This window comes from Hirundo rustica, chromosome 3 (assembly GCF_015227805.2).
Source record: "Hirundo rustica isolate bHirRus1 chromosome 3, bHirRus1.pri.v3, whole genome shotgun sequence".
In the NCBI taxonomy this organism is placed as follows: Eukaryota; Metazoa; Chordata; class Aves; order Passeriformes; family Hirundinidae; genus Hirundo; species Hirundo rustica.
In genome coordinates, this window is record NC_053452.1 from 55,690,041 (window position 1) to 55,705,033 (window position 14,993).

The window sequence follows — 14,993 nt, forward strand, 5'->3', positions numbered from 1 at the left end:
ATGCAATGAGCAGGAACATCTTCAACTGAATGAGGTTGCTCAGAGCTCTGTCCAGTGTGATCTTGGATGTTTCCAGAGATGGGGCATCCACCGTCTCTCGAGGCAACATGTACCTGTTTTACTAGCCTCATTGTAAAAAGCTTCTTCCTTATATCTAATTTAAATCAACCCTCAGGGAGTTTAAAACCATTATTATTTGTCCTGTAGAACTGCTATTCTGTTTCAGAAGTGAACATGAAGCTTCTGAAAGTTCCTCTTAAATTGGTTGATTCAGCTCTTCAATACATCTGCCTTACCCTTTATCGGTCTCTCTCTGTCCTTTTTACTTTTCTGGCATATCTCTTGAGAACATTTGGAAGGTTATTTTCTCATTTATCACAATTAATTTTAAAGCCTCTATCTGGGTATATTTTGATGATCATTTAAAATTCTGTTAGTACTTTTTGAGCAAGTAACTGTTCAAATGTGTTAAATTACTAGTTGTGATAGCAATCTGTTGTGAAAGAAAATGACCATGCTTAAGAAATCTTATTTTTTGCTTTGAGATTTTGGCTTAGGTTTTTTTTTCCCCTGTTTCCTAGCTGAATGGAAAATAATTTTAGGATGCTGTCTCACTGTCAAATATGTGAAATACTTTTAAGTAAGGCTAAAATTCCAGTTTTATGGTTGGGTTTTCTCAGTGGTAGGTACAATTTGAGTACTAATAGAGCTAATGTAGTTAAAAGTTTTGTGCAGACTGTGCCCCAGAATTGGGAAGCTCTAACTGATATTTCCATTTTCCTGTACTGAAAAGGCCATAGCTGACCGGGAGAGGTAACACACAGAGTTGTGACAAATATCTTAGTATAAGCACATCCTGGAGTCAATTGATACTCTGTTGAATAAAAAAAGCAGTACAGCTAAAGGCAGGCATTTTTATTTAATGTATTTTTTGAGTTAAAACAAGCATTGCTTATATTGCAAAAGCAGAAAGTACAATTCTTTCAGACAGGACTGGCACCTGTTTTCACTATTATTTTATTTCCTCCAAACTCCTGTTGTAGACTGATCTTCTGTTTTTTCCGTGTTTTTTTTAAGCTGTAGACTGACATGGTTTTAGATGTGACCATTTCTCATAGGATCTGTTTTATTGGAAAACTCTTGCAATGTACTGTGAATGAAATGGCTCTGTCCTTGATACGTGTTTCATAGCTATATGAAGTACAGCTACTTTTTAATGAAGTTTCAGGAAGAAAAATTTGCAGCATGTGTAAGCAATGAACATTTTGTTGTGCTCCTGGTATGCCATTATTACCTTATTCTTATGCCCTCCTGTAAAAATGTCTCTTGATTATAATTTTTACAAACAGATTTAACTCATACTTGGTAGTGATCACAGCTTAGTGTCGTCAAACCCCTTTGTAAAGGTGGAGATGCGTGTTTACGAGAAGGAATTGTTTACCTCATTTACTTGATGCATGAATATTATTTCAACATTTCTATGAGTGTTGAGATATAAAAGATTCTTGGTATATGGAATGTTGCTGCACAACATTGTGTCTAGGAAAAAAGGAAATTGGCTTTTTGGTCATAGGGAAGTCTCTGCGATACCTAATAACTGCTGATAGTTGCATTAGGAATAGTACAAGGAATGTACTATCAGTACATTTTGTGCTAGGAAAAGTACAAAACAAGCTCCTTGGTTAAAACATAGGAAACTCAAAATAGCTATGTAATAGTAGAATAAAAACAAGATGTTATGCCATTCTGTGTGTGAAAAAAGAAGACTTTAGGAATAAGGATTACTTACATATTAAATGCATAAAACAGTCCACTCTCCCAAATGCTATAACAGAAAATCTTTTCCCAACATATTAAACATGTAATGTTTGGGCTCCTTCAGGGTCTTTTAGCAAATTTCAGACTAGTACCATGGGAAATGAAAGTTGTATATAAATACTTGGAATAAGTAGCAGTTGATCATCCAGCATTATGTTCCTAAATTTATCGGCCTGTATCATACCCCGTTTCATTCTTGATTTGGTTCTCACTTAGGGAAGTATTTAGGTAGAACATACTTTGCCAATGACCAATACAGAACAAAATCTGTGTGGTGAAGGAAAAGGTTAGGATTAGGGAAGGATTTAAGGTAACTATTCAAAATAAGGCAGTTAAAAAAATAAAGAAGCTATCTCTTTTATCACTGTTGTATAGTACATCTTGCAGTAATAGAATACCTGGGAGTGGGCCTGGAACAGATCCTCCAGGAATAATTAAAATGACTTAAAAGGTTCTTTGAGAAGTTCAGAAATGTAGAAGATGGTAAGTGGTTACTGTGTTATTTGAGCTGTTAATAATTACCTGTAGCAAGTGTAAGCCAGAATATTTACAGAAGTTTCTTGCACATAGATAATTTGGTTTCTATCTTGTTTGTTACAGTTTGCAGGTGTTTTCACAGTTATGGTTACATTTCTCTTGTTGCATTGCTCCTCATCTCTAGCACTGACTGTGTAGTAATAGATTAGTAGTAGTTGGTGAATGTCCAGCACAGTTTCCTTTAGCAATAATAAATGAAACCCACAGCAGTTGGCAGTTTGGGGTAGGAGAGCTGGGTTTGGCAAGAGCTGAATGGTACTGCTGATCCTTCAGCCTGATATGCAGAACAGACAGTGCAGCTAAGGTTTGGAGCCTTGAGCTTTTGTTGTGGATTTGTTTTGGTTGGTTGACTTTTTTGTGTATGTATTTTTTTTTTTTTTTAACAAAATCTTGTTACCAAGGCAATTTACAATTGCAAATGAAAGGCAGATGTGTCTGTTTTTAAAAAAACCTTTGAATTGGGCTTCTTGGACTAATAGTTTCTGGGTTTTTTACCTTGCATCATAAATTAAATCAAGATAAAAATGTAAAATACACTATGAAATGTCATATGTTATTGAAAGTCTGATTCATTAAACAGAAAGCAGTTAGTTTTTAATTATTTTGCTATTACAAGACTTCGATGCATGTATTGTACAGTCAGTTATGTTTTTAAAATAGTTCCTTTTTCTTCTATAAGTGTAACTTGGGAAGACTGAAAGAAGGGTTTGAAAAATCAACAAAATAAACTACTCTTGTAGCAGACGAGCATCTTTCTCTACTCGTTCCTTTTTGTGGATGCCCCTATAAATGAAATACCTTGCATAAGCATAACTGCAACGCAGATAAAGGAAAGGTTACGTGCTATGTTATACATTCTTTGAAATAATCAAACTAAACACACAAACCCCCCTCCCCTTGAATGGATAGAAATATCTTCAATGGATAGAAATAACTATTTATACATAGTCCTTCAGGCTGTAACCTGCATTGCTCTCCTGCTCTGTGGATGGGAAATGGTGCTGCTTTGGAGGGTAAATCCATGCTCCTTGCTGCCTTTTAAAACAGGAAGAGCAGAAGATCACACCTGCGATAAGCAGAAACCCTGCTGAGATGAATCCAGTATAAACTGCTCCTCCCGGTTCATGTTTACTACTCTCTGGAATGGTCTGGTCCAAGAAATTTGAAATAATTTCTCTCGTGTACCAGCATGTTGGTACTAATCCAAAGATTCCTGCAAGAATGAAGCAGATTCCTCCAGCAAAACAAGCGTTATTTTTGCTGTCGGTGTCCCCTCCCAACCTTGTGCATTTCATTCCGACTGTAGTGATGCAGATCCCGAAGGCTGATAGGATGCACGACAGTACCATGGTGGTCCGTGCAGCCTGGATGTAGATGGGGAGAGAGAGAATGGAGTATTTCAGGGTACAGCTGAACATCCCAGTGCTGTACCATGTGCAGTCCATCCAAAGTCCTTGCATCTGTGTTATAGCTGTTATGATATTTGAGCCAACGTCTGCATTTACCTTCCAGTGTGGTAGCAAGGTGGCTGCGATATCTCCAAAAGCACCAAACAAAGCCAGAATAAAAGCAAAGAACTGCAGGCTTGCTGATGCCATGTTGGTTATCTTCTGTCACCTTTTGTCTGCCTTTTCTCCCGTGGAAATGAGTAACTGGGAGCTTCGTAGCCAAGCTGTGACCGTCTGTGTAACGGGGAGGAAGGGGGGGAGGAGAAGTGCGAGGGGGGAAAGGAAAAGAAATCAGCAAACAAAAAAAGGCTTGCATTTAAAATTAGAGCTATCTGAATGAATATCTGAATATGACCCTGCAGCAGCTGAGCTGCTGTACACAAGGTACTTGAACAGAGATGATGGCAAATGGACAGTGCTTTAGAATTGCTTGTAAAAAGGAGCTGCTGCCCTTTCATATGTGATTGCAAGCCATCAAGCAAAACTTATTTTCCTGCAGTTGGTTTTGGTAATAGCATACAGATTGCAGGCTTACTGGACAAATATACATGGTGAATGGAACATCAGAAATTTGCAGATTAGAAGTCACTGTGATAGGAAAACAGTCTGGTAGAAAATATATTGAACTCCTCAGGTACCTTGTTTAAGTGTGTTGATAGCTGTAGTCAGCTCCTTTTTTCTGTCTTTTAAATATTACCTGTTCATCTTTTTAAAAGGTGTTAGAAAATATCTTGGTTTGAAGGAGAATATGATGGAATTTAGTTTTTGCAGTATTTTCACAATTTGTTGCGTGACTTTTCTAAATCAATATTTTATTTTATTTCTTTTCTATTTAAACTCTACCAGGTTTTTATTTTCAGTGATTTCTGTTCCCTGACTTAGGGCAGCAGTATTTAGCAAGTCATAAGAGTGAATATGAGCTGCTTCTGTCTCTAAAATAATGTTTTTAATACCGGTATGAAACAGCTCATTTGTGAAAGTGCCTTTTTTGAATCAGTCACCCGTATGAAATAATTTGGAAATCTGCCATGAAGTGGCAGTTAAAAAAAATTCATTTCAAAAGCTCCTTGCTATTCTTTTATAAAGAGTCCAGTTTCATTTGACAGATGAGAACATTTTAGGCAGTATGATAACTGTGCAGCTGGGAGGACAGAACTGTTGCTGTCACATCAGCTGGACTGTTGGGATTGCAGATGCAGAACAGTTGTTTGAAACCTCTGAGGGGAGGATTAGAAAGTGGTACCCTGCTTTGCCTTTTGCGTGGGGCTGTATAATTGGTAGGTTTTGTCTTTTATCAGTGGTAGACAAAGGGCAGACTTCTGTGTTAGAAAGCATGATCCAGACTTTCTATCTAAATATGTACAATGATATTAAAATGAGTCTTCAGCATTGGAACTTTTTTGAAAAGGCATAATAATAAGGGATAAAATTAAAATAAGGAGAATACAAAATATCCATAGCATTGTACTCGTTTCAGTTCATTGTACATAAGACAAGGTTTTGATCGATATGTATTCTGTCAGTCTTTAGTGACATTTCTGGACGAATTAATATATTTATCCTTTATAAGTATAATACTGTTATGCTCTATTATAATATGTAGTATAATTCCATATATTCTCTCTCTATATATAATTTATATATTTATACTCTAATATTTTTATATTGTATTTATTTCATGTAATTGTTCAAGGGTGTGCTAACTCTATCCAGCATATATATATATATTAAAAATGCTTAAAGTTAAGGTGAGAATATTAACAGCTACTCATTGTTAAAACCTTATTTCAAAGACGTGCCTATTTCCAAATCCCTTCAGTTTGTTCATGCTGGGATGAGATGTTCTGGCAAATACATATTATTTGCTGTACAGGCCCATGGGAAAGATGGCTTAACTTCCTTTTACAGAAGGAACTGACAGGTCTGGATAGCTCAAACTCATTCAAAAACTGATTCATATTCTCATTCATATTCTGAAAGAACTAATTAGTACTCTGAATCAGCCTTTTTCATTGCTTCCTTTTTAAAATATCAGTATATAAAAACACACAAGCATAAACACAAACCATTGCAAATGGTAGCCATACATTACATTTAATGGGGTGAACCAAGAAAAAGACGTGATAAATTCAAGTATAAGCACTACAGCTGTAATTAAAAATACAATTATGTTTCATTTGTGTTTGTGTAGGACTTACTGCTGGTTGTGAGGTCTGAGATGTTTTCTTCACTGTAGATGTCCTGGAAAATGCAGTTTCTCTTGAATGGAACTATCCCTTCTCATGCAAAACTGCATTGGCATGTATTAACAAAATTTCTTGGAATGTTGTTTTTTTTCTGTTCTCCACAGCAAGTGCATTACTGCTGTTTGTTCCCTCTCTTAGTTCCATCTACCCGAGAATAAAGGAGTACTTTGTTTAATGAGTTTTGTTTGAAAAACACTCCGTAAGGGAAAGCAAAGAGATTATGGAATAAAACAGACGGCAGCCCTTAGTCCTAAATACATAATGATATCCAGGTTCTATGATGGAAAGTGTGAGCAGTGATTAAATGGAGTAAAATCTTGAGAATCCAGAAGCTGCAGACTTGCAGCCTGGGGGGAATTCATTTAAGTTACACTGAGACCCAGAGAGTTTTCTTTTTTGTCAGTTGTTATTTTTTTCATCACAGATAATCTTATTAAGAGTTTAAATTTCCTAGAAAAGAGCTGTGCAATTTATTTTGATTTGTAATTGGAACAGCAGGACACTTCTGTGCAACTGCAGGCTTTGCTTATCTGTTCCTGATAGCTTTAGCCTTCCCATAGTTTATCCTATAACTTGTTACCTGTGTGTAAAGCTGTATAAAAGAATAAGAGAATAAAGCTACTGGTAAGGCTGCCAATGTAAATGCAGCACATCAGAGAAGTGGCCTCAGCAAGTTGGTGTGAGAAATCAAGAAGCTGGGAGAAAGGTCTTGCTCATTGCAGCAGTGATATACCCACAAGTTCTGTACCTGACTTTGGGTCTCTTGTGGTCCTCTTTGTGAGCCTGGTGTGAATGGAGTTGCTGCAGAGCTGTTGTTATACAGAAATTATTTTTATTAGTGCCAAGGCATAGTTACCTTCTGCTGGAGGTGAGCCAAAGTTAAACTCTCATCTGGACAAGGTTGCTACAAATTGCACATACCTGGTGTTAGTCATAATATATTTGTTTGTAGTAGACAGATAAAATGCTACTGAATACTTGGACTGTGAGAGTGCTGGCTTAGAACTATCTCAGTAGGATCTCAAACAGTCTGTTTTAATGAAATTCTAATATGTTCTGCTTTGGTTTTAGCTCCCTGTGAGCAAATTACATCTTGAGAAAAGGTTATGTGGGTTTGCTTTTAATACAGCCGTGTTGCAAGGTACATGTATTGCCCATTATGAGACTTTTGTTGTCAACAATTAGTAAAAATTGTCTCATTTAAGCTTATTCTGATTTAGAGTGTTGATTTCATTAGCAAGACAGCAGACTTGTGTGAATTAAATTGTAGTCTGTTATGTGTTCCTCCTGCCCTACCTGAAAAAAACCTTCATTGTACAGATATACTAAAACAGTAAAGGGTGAATTATTGCTGTACTATTGACAGTTTGGGATGCATCAGTTGAATGATTTTCATATTCATTATTTTGTAAGACTTGAGTGATATTTTGTAAATATTTCTAACATACTTGGTGGGGTGAAAAGCATTACTAGTAAAATCATCATCAAATCAACTTGTGTATTTTAAGTGCTCTTGTGTACTCTTTTGGCTTTCATAATTCTGCTCTCTATTTGATGCATATTAAAAGGTATGGGGAAAATAGCATGTATGATTTTAAAGAAGTGGCCATTTACAAATGAAAAGCTTTCCCATGTATCTGTTGCTATAGTAACCAGGCAGCTTTCCTGGGGTCCAAAGAAAGCAGCGTCTATAATAGAACTGAGGAGTGCTACGTTTTGTTTCAGAAGTAGAAATTGTTGCCCACTGGCCTTGAGATTGCAAATTGAGCTGTTTGACTCTGTAGCTGTACACTGTATCTAGATTATGTGCTTTTTTCCTTTAAAAGTTTTTGTTAGAGATGTGGCTATACCTCCCAAAGAGGCCTCATTTCTCCTTTATAAGCATTTCTGCAAAACTGAGGTGACTAGGTAATACCACATGGACTCTGGTTGGTTTTTTACCCCTAATTTTGTGAAGGTAATACCTTGTTATATTTCCTGACCAAAATGAAGATAAACATGTGCATGTGCTTTAGTATTTCTGTTCAAGGAGCTGAAGTATGTATTTGCTCTGTTCAAAAAGATTAACTTTTCTTATACTCAGTGTGAACACAAGCTTTTTCTATGTCCCTGTGCCCTTCCTGATAGGAGCAACCCATGGCAAAGGCAGATGCTCTGAAAGCTTGAAAAATTAAAAATCTTCTTTGGGAAATAATTTATGTGTGTTTTGCTGCAGATTCCATATATCAAGTTTTTTTGTCACCTGATTTTTAAATAAGTTGTTTTGCTTCAAATTTCAGTAATTTTCAGTACTTTCTTCCTTTGTAGTTTTAACTTTCACTTTCAGAGAGAAGGTGGACAACTAAGAAAAACACTCCAGTAATATATACTAGGGGTCAGCAGTGCTAACACTGGAAACTTGCCGTGGGTTTTTTCTTCATCAGCACTATTAATTGGTATTTTCTTTCCTTTCTCTAGCTAGTAGTTTTGCTCAGCTTTATAAGTTCTGTCTACATGAAAAACTTACGTTGTTTGGATTTGACAATTCCTTTGAAATTTGTGTTGTAGAAGCATTTTTACTGGATAGATGTACTTAACAGCTGAGCTGTTCCCACGGAAAGAACAAAATGGATGGCTGGTACCTTTGTGTCAGATTATGTCCACATCGGAGGTTGCCATGAGCAGTTTCGGCTGAATCAGTTGGAGAAACACTTTCTTTTTTGAAGTACTCTCGTGCTCTGGGTTATCTCGAGCAATTGGTACACTGAGACTGTGGTTCAAGCAGCAGCTGTTCTTTGGTCTGACTGTGTCTCTTTTTTCTGCCAGAACTAGCACATGTGATTCATGTGCTATGAGTGTCACTATTGACTGTCAGATCTTGTTAAAAAATTCAGTGACTGCCTATCATTTTAGCAGACTCTTTTTAATAAGAGACTAAATATTTTTTAAAATCTGGCACTTACAGATTTGTATGGTACTTGTACATATTGTACAAATTTTCAATGGGCTCCTCCGCAGAAATTTTTCCTTTTTATTGTTGTTCATATCACTTTGGAAGATGAGCTGCTTTAGTCATTGTTGTGCAGTACTGGAGTTTTAGTCCAGCTCCTAATTTTTAATACAGAAGTCTGAATTCAGAAAGTTTCTACAGTGTCTCTGTAATTGCATGACATACATATATATATACACACATCTAAAAACCATGAAGTGTGTACATATTATTTCATTCTGTTTTCAGACACACGGCGAGTGACTGTTCTGTGAGCCAGTCTGATCTGAGAACTATAAAAAAAATATACAAGCTTATCTTCGTGGAATCATTCAAACCTAATTTTGGATGAACTGTGATACACATTGTAAATACAGACTTGTGTGGTCATTAATCTGAGTGCACTTATTTCTACCATTCCTACCATTCCTTTAAATAGACTAGAAATCTTAATATGTTGAAAAGCAATTCCTTGGCTTAAATTTTAGAAAAGCCCTGGAGCAACACAAAACATATAGGGAATGGGTTTGATTTCCAATTATAATACCAATTTTCTCCAGCTGCCCTTCAGCCTGTATATCAAAAGTTATCTAATTTGTATATTATGTCAGAATTATCTTGTGGAAGGATCTGAAGACAGAAGTGCTAATTACTTCACAGATTACATGAAAGTTGCTCTAAATGGACGAAGTGCCATGGGGGTAAAAAGTACCAAGTATTAATGGCATGTGAACTAATTGGAAATATGTAGATAACTAAGACTAAAATTCTGTAGGGTCTTGAAAGCTAAGGCAAATCTTTATATTCCATACCATGACATTAGTCATTGCCCAGCTGGCTTACCTGCTGCAAGAATGCCTTCCTATATTGTGCCTGTTTGCTGATGTCTAGCCAGGTCACTTAGAAGTAATGTGTCTTAGAGGAAGATGTCTATTCAAATTTATCTTTCTTTTCCATATAGGTGGATGTGGCTGTGGTGCACTTCACTCCATTGGTGCAACCAAAGATACAGCAGCCATTTGAGCTGGTAGAAAAAGTGGTTCAGAGTGTTTTTCAGTTTAGAAGAAAATACTGCTTCCGTGGAATTGAGTAAGTATTTTTAATGAAAAATTCCCAGGTAATGTTTTTGTAAATGCATCAGCTTCTAAATCAGCTATGCATTTGATTTTATTCTTCCAGTTTTAAATTTGTCATCACAGTTTGTCAGATGTTTGCATTTCAGAATGGTTTCTGGACACAAAAGTACGAAATTAGTACGTAATGTAATTATGTAATAATTACTTGTGTATTTTTGCTTCGTGCAGTTGAAGTTGTTAAAAATCTCTAGGACAGATCTCTCTGGTTATCTTCTCAATAGTTTGTCTCTCTCAGAAATGAAAAAAAACCAACCCAACCACAAAAACTACAGAATGATTGAGTTGAAAAACAAAAGTGTCAAAATCCAGACCCAAAGATGGCAGTGTGAGAACGTCATATTTGGGGATAATGTCAAAATGTCAAACTTTTGTTTCTGTGCTTGCCCTTTTATGGAGTTCATACTGGCTCTTTAAAAGTCCCAGTATTTTACTGAGGGAATTTATTAGGTTCTCTGATGGTAGAAGCCTGCGGTCTCTTTGCCAAGGATCCTGTTTAAACTCCAACACTGCCACGTGTCTGACTTACTGTGGGCAGTCCCCAGCATTCAGCATTGTAGAACATGTGACAGAGATGCTGGTAGGACTAGAGACATCTCCCGCAACCTGGGCTCCGTGAATGTTGCAGCGCATACTTTTGGCCCTGATGCAGTCTAGAGTTAGTCTAGAGTTAGGGTAGATACTACCTTGCTCTACTACAAGCTTTCTCTGGCACTGTTTTAAAGGTGAAGAAAGAATTTGGCATCTGGTTTTGGGTTGTTGGGTTCTTTTTCCTTGAGGCTCTGAATGCCATTGATGTGTGGGATGCAGATACTGTGTTAGTTTGAGTATGCATTTGGAAGTGTTTAGAAAATGAGGCGTCCAAACTCTAAACTGGTTTATTTTTGACTTACAGGGTGGTGGTGGTTTTCTTTTTTTTTTTCCTTTTTTCTACTGTGAAGGAGTGGTTTTTCTTGACGATGAAGGCAGAAGGCCTGTGCAATGAGCGTATCTATGTTATGTACAATATTGTTACCAAAGTTTTAAAAAAAACTTTCTGACTTTTGTGTAATCTCAAATTGCTAATAACTGCTTTACATTCTTTTGAGGCAAGGAGGGGGAATCTGAACTTTTGGACGTCATGTATTCCCGTAGCAGCTTATCATACCTTAGCCCTAGTGTGTGGCTAAGAAACACAATCCTCTTATTCTTTAGCTGACCTGAAAAAAATTGCAAATTTTGGTGTATAAAAAAGCTGTTAGGGTAAGGTTCTTTATCACACAGACTGTATAAAAACAAGGCAATAGAATCACTTTATAGTTGTGTATGAATTCTGGGATTTGAGATGTGAAATACAAGATTGTGCTATGAAGTCCATATTATAGTTAGAGTTGTGGTTCACAGACATTTATAAGTTGGTTCATAGTCTGTAAAAAGAAGACTAGGTAGGTTTTGCTCCAGGTATGTTTTTTAACTATGGAATCAAAGGAGAGAGGGATATTGAAATAAAAATTTATCCATTTAAACTTTGCTGACCTAGATGCTGAACTAATGCGAACATTTTGACAAAAGCCTGAAGTAGCACATGAAAACAAGTTTCCCAGAAGTTTCATTTTTCACTTAAAATTTTAAATCCCTTCTTAACTTCATGTTCTATGCACCCAGCAGGAACCAACTATCATGCACAAAGCCTTTTGACTTGCACAAAGCCTTTTGACTAGTTTATCCAGTCAACCTGCCAAACACATCTGGTGGGAGGGGGTGTGTGTTACTGTAATAGATGCGCAACATTTTTAGGTATTATGTGTGTAACAGAGACAGAATTTGAAAATTGAGAAATGCCCATGAATCGTGCGCAGATTTTTTGCTTTTCTAGCCTATTTTAGACTGAGAACTACTGCTAATAAGAGCTGTTCCTTTCAATAGTTTGCACTGCATAGTGTGTATTTTTGTGTGACATTAAAAATCATTTACCTAGTACGCTTCATTCAAATTTGGAAAACATCCGAAAGGAGAGGTGTTAACGCATGTGGCCCCAGAGTAAATGTGCTGATATGCCTATCTGTGAACAATGACAAAGCTGAAAACAAAACCTAGGACTCCTGCCACATTCACTTTTAATATTTAGAATGTGAGAGAATGGCAATTAAATACTCCTTTCTTCCTTCTTGGCTTTTTTTCCTGACAGTAGACTTAGGGTATTAATGGCAAGTGATAACTGTCTTTTGCATTGGAATGAAACAGTCAGAAAGAAAGTCATATTTGTTTGAATCTGGTCTCTTTTGTGCAGTTTAATCTGTTGTTGCTTTCTAGATACAAGGCTAATTCCAAGAAGGCTCTGTGCTTGTATCCATACCCAAAACTCTTTTTAATGTTAGCAAACACGAACATACATGTGTTTAGTCTATAATGTATGTATGTGCTTTCCTATGGTGTCATAATTTGCAGAAAAAGGACCCTTATCTATTTCCATTGCTTAGATAATGAGGTATCGTGTTATTTGTTAAGAGTGCCAGAGCTAAAATAGTGACATAATTAATATAGGTTTACTATTAAGTCAATTCCATGTTACTCTTAAGGGAAATCTAATTATCTGTCTGAATTGCTGAAATTTTTCTTCACCCCCTGTCTTTTAGGACTTTGTTTCCTGAAAATGGACGCCTGAAAAGAACAGAACAGCTGATGATGACAGCAAATGTTGATCCAACGCTGCGTCCTTTTCAGCTCTCTATGTCACAGTTTAGAAACCTGTGCAATGCATACAGGAAAATGTGTGATGAAGACCCAAGCCTTTTTGTGTTCAACTACAGAGAAGAGCTACGGCAAAAGAAGATGACAAGAAGTTTAGTAGAAAGTACTGGTCAGCCTGAACAGACTGAAGAGGAAAATCAGCTGTAACAGCACAAGTCTGATTTTTTTTTTTTTCCATTAGTTTTCACTCCTTGATCAACAGGTGTTGACTCAGTAAAGGAAGGCTTAGATGTTCCTACATCTCTGCAGATATGAAAGACCTACTTTTGAGAAAGTGGTAGGGAGAGAGGGCATCTCTATTCTATTCAGCTGCAGACAAAAGGGAAACGGCAATCCAGGTTCTTTTTACTTCAGGGGAATGGCTAGAACACATACCAAGAAACAAGGTACATTGTGAGACAGGTAATTAAGTTTCAATACTTCAGATATAATTGAATTTTGTATGAATGAAAGTGCTTTACTGAAATGGAAGAAAAATACTTTTTCAGACATCAAGATACAAGATGGTGTTTTGTGCTTTTTTTTCCTGGAACATCCTACTGTGCAGAGTAATTTAAAAAGCAGGAGCCAAGACTCTTATAAATACACTCAAGTGACTGGCTTACGGGAGGATAAAGTGCACCAATTGCCTCAAGGTCTGCTAATACTCTTCTCATTTATGCAGAAGCAAAGAATTTGGGATTTAAAGCTCCAACTACAGAAAAGCAGCACAATAAAAAGAAAACATGGCTGAGTACAATACTTAATTGTCTTTTACTGTACAGGCTCATAGAGAAAATAAAAAATACAGTCAAATAAAAGATTACAGGCCAAGCTTTGTTTTTGTATTTACACATATGTATAAAGTATAAACAGCATTGAAACATACAAAAATGAAACTTGTGCACTGTTGTGCACTAAAACACATTAAAATAACTTAATTGTGCTTTAAATAAAGCAAACATGAAAACCAAAGAAATAAAATGCCCAAGGTATTGAAAAAGTCAGTTCGCAATGCTACTTTCCATTGTAAGCCCCTCTGCCACTCACTGGCACCTTTTCCACATTACTTAAAATATTAATGAGGCCATCCCCAAAAACACTACATCATCTTAGTAACTGGTTGAAAGGGATGAACTAATTTACAGACCTGGGCCAACTTAATCAAATTTTGATCCACAATAAATTAAAATAACTTAAGAATCCTTTACAGCTGTTTTTGAGCAAAAATGTATTAGTGCACAAAAATCAGATAGTAGTTTTCCTGCAGCTTCCTTGAATTTGCTAGTTGTAAAGCAAAATGTTTGTTGAATTTTATGTGGACTTCAAATGAATGTTGTAATAGAGTGCTTAGAAAGCTAGGATTTTCCATGCCTCTCCACAGCTTCATAAAAACAGTCCTCATTAACTACAGATGTTAAACTCTGGACACTAAATTCTCTCTCTAAAATAGAGTTCAGATCCAGGTTTGCAGCATCAGAGTGACTGTCAAGGGATTGGTGACGTTCTTGCATTGCCATTAGAGTTCCTCTGTTACGCTTTGTACTGTTTACTTTTCTCTTCACTGGGCAGAAATGGCCCCGCACGAGCTTTGGATGCTCTGCTATCTGAAAGCCATCTCCTTCCTCATTTTCAGCAGCCTGATCCTGTTCAGAGTCAGCACTGGGTTCCTCTGAAATCTTCAGTCGCTGGAACTGTATTTCAATGTCTTTTGTAGGGCTGCCTTTCTTTAGGCTCTGATAGTCCTCATCATCATCATCACTGAGAATATCGGATTCTTTGACAAGAACATTAGAAAAGTCAGATGCAGTGCTCTCTGCATGTTTATTGGGAGATGAATTTTTGGGCTCCTGGATGCTCTCAGAAGTGTGGCAGCTGCTGCTCTGAGTGCTGCTGCTGAGGCTGCACTCATCAGAGTCCTGGAAGGTGCCTTTCCCCTGGTCACCATTCCACTCGCTACTGAATGACTTCTTCAGTACCTTCAAGGATCTTGTGGAAGCTGTGCAGAGTAAAAATGCAGGTTTATCTTTTTCAGAAAAGAAAATGATTATACCTTTTAATATCCCGCTTATGAATATGATGAACATAGTCATTCCAAGTCAGATGTATCAGCGCTGTGATACTAACAGTGTGT

At 36.8% G+C, this 14,993-nt stretch overlaps 3 protein-coding genes across 18 annotated transcripts in view; 1 reads left to right on the forward strand and 2 right to left on the reverse strand.

Annotated features, from left to right (window-relative positions):
* Nucleotides 1-13,680, forward strand: part of TFB1M (transcription factor B1, mitochondrial) — a 26,932-nt gene extending 13,252 nt beyond the window's left edge. For all 11 annotated transcript variants that reach the window (XM_040058888.1, XM_040058882.2, XM_040058886.2 and 8 more), the window contains 2 exons: nt 9,979-10,106; nt 12,766-13,680. In XM_040058888.1, coding sequence (XP_039914822.1) covers nt 9,979-10,106; nt 12,766-13,027 — 390 coding nt within the window. In that variant the 3' untranslated portion in view covers nt 13,028-13,680. The remainder of the gene's footprint in view (nt 1-9,978; nt 10,107-12,765) is intronic.
* On the reverse strand, nt 915-6,297 carry CLDN20 (claudin 20). Its single transcript, XM_040058890.2, has 2 exons — nt 6,002-6,297; nt 915-4,037 (listed from the first exon to the last, which is right to left on the reverse strand). Exon 2 carries the CDS (start codon nt 3,951-3,953, stop codon nt 3,294-3,296), a length of 660 nt encoding a protein of 219 aa, XP_039914824.1. The 5' UTR covers nt 3,954-4,037; nt 6,002-6,297; the 3' UTR covers nt 915-3,293.
* The window catches only part of TIAM2 (TIAM Rac1 associated GEF 2), a 137,413-nt gene continuing 135,935 nt past the window's right edge, over nt 13,516-14,993 (reverse strand). For all 6 annotated transcript variants that reach the window (XM_058419875.1, XM_058419876.1, XM_058419874.1 and 3 more), the window contains one exon: nt 13,516-14,858. In XM_058419875.1, coding sequence (XP_058275858.1) covers nt 14,218-14,858 — 641 coding nt within the window. In that variant the 3' untranslated portion in view covers nt 13,516-14,217. The remainder of the gene's footprint in view (nt 14,859-14,993) is intronic.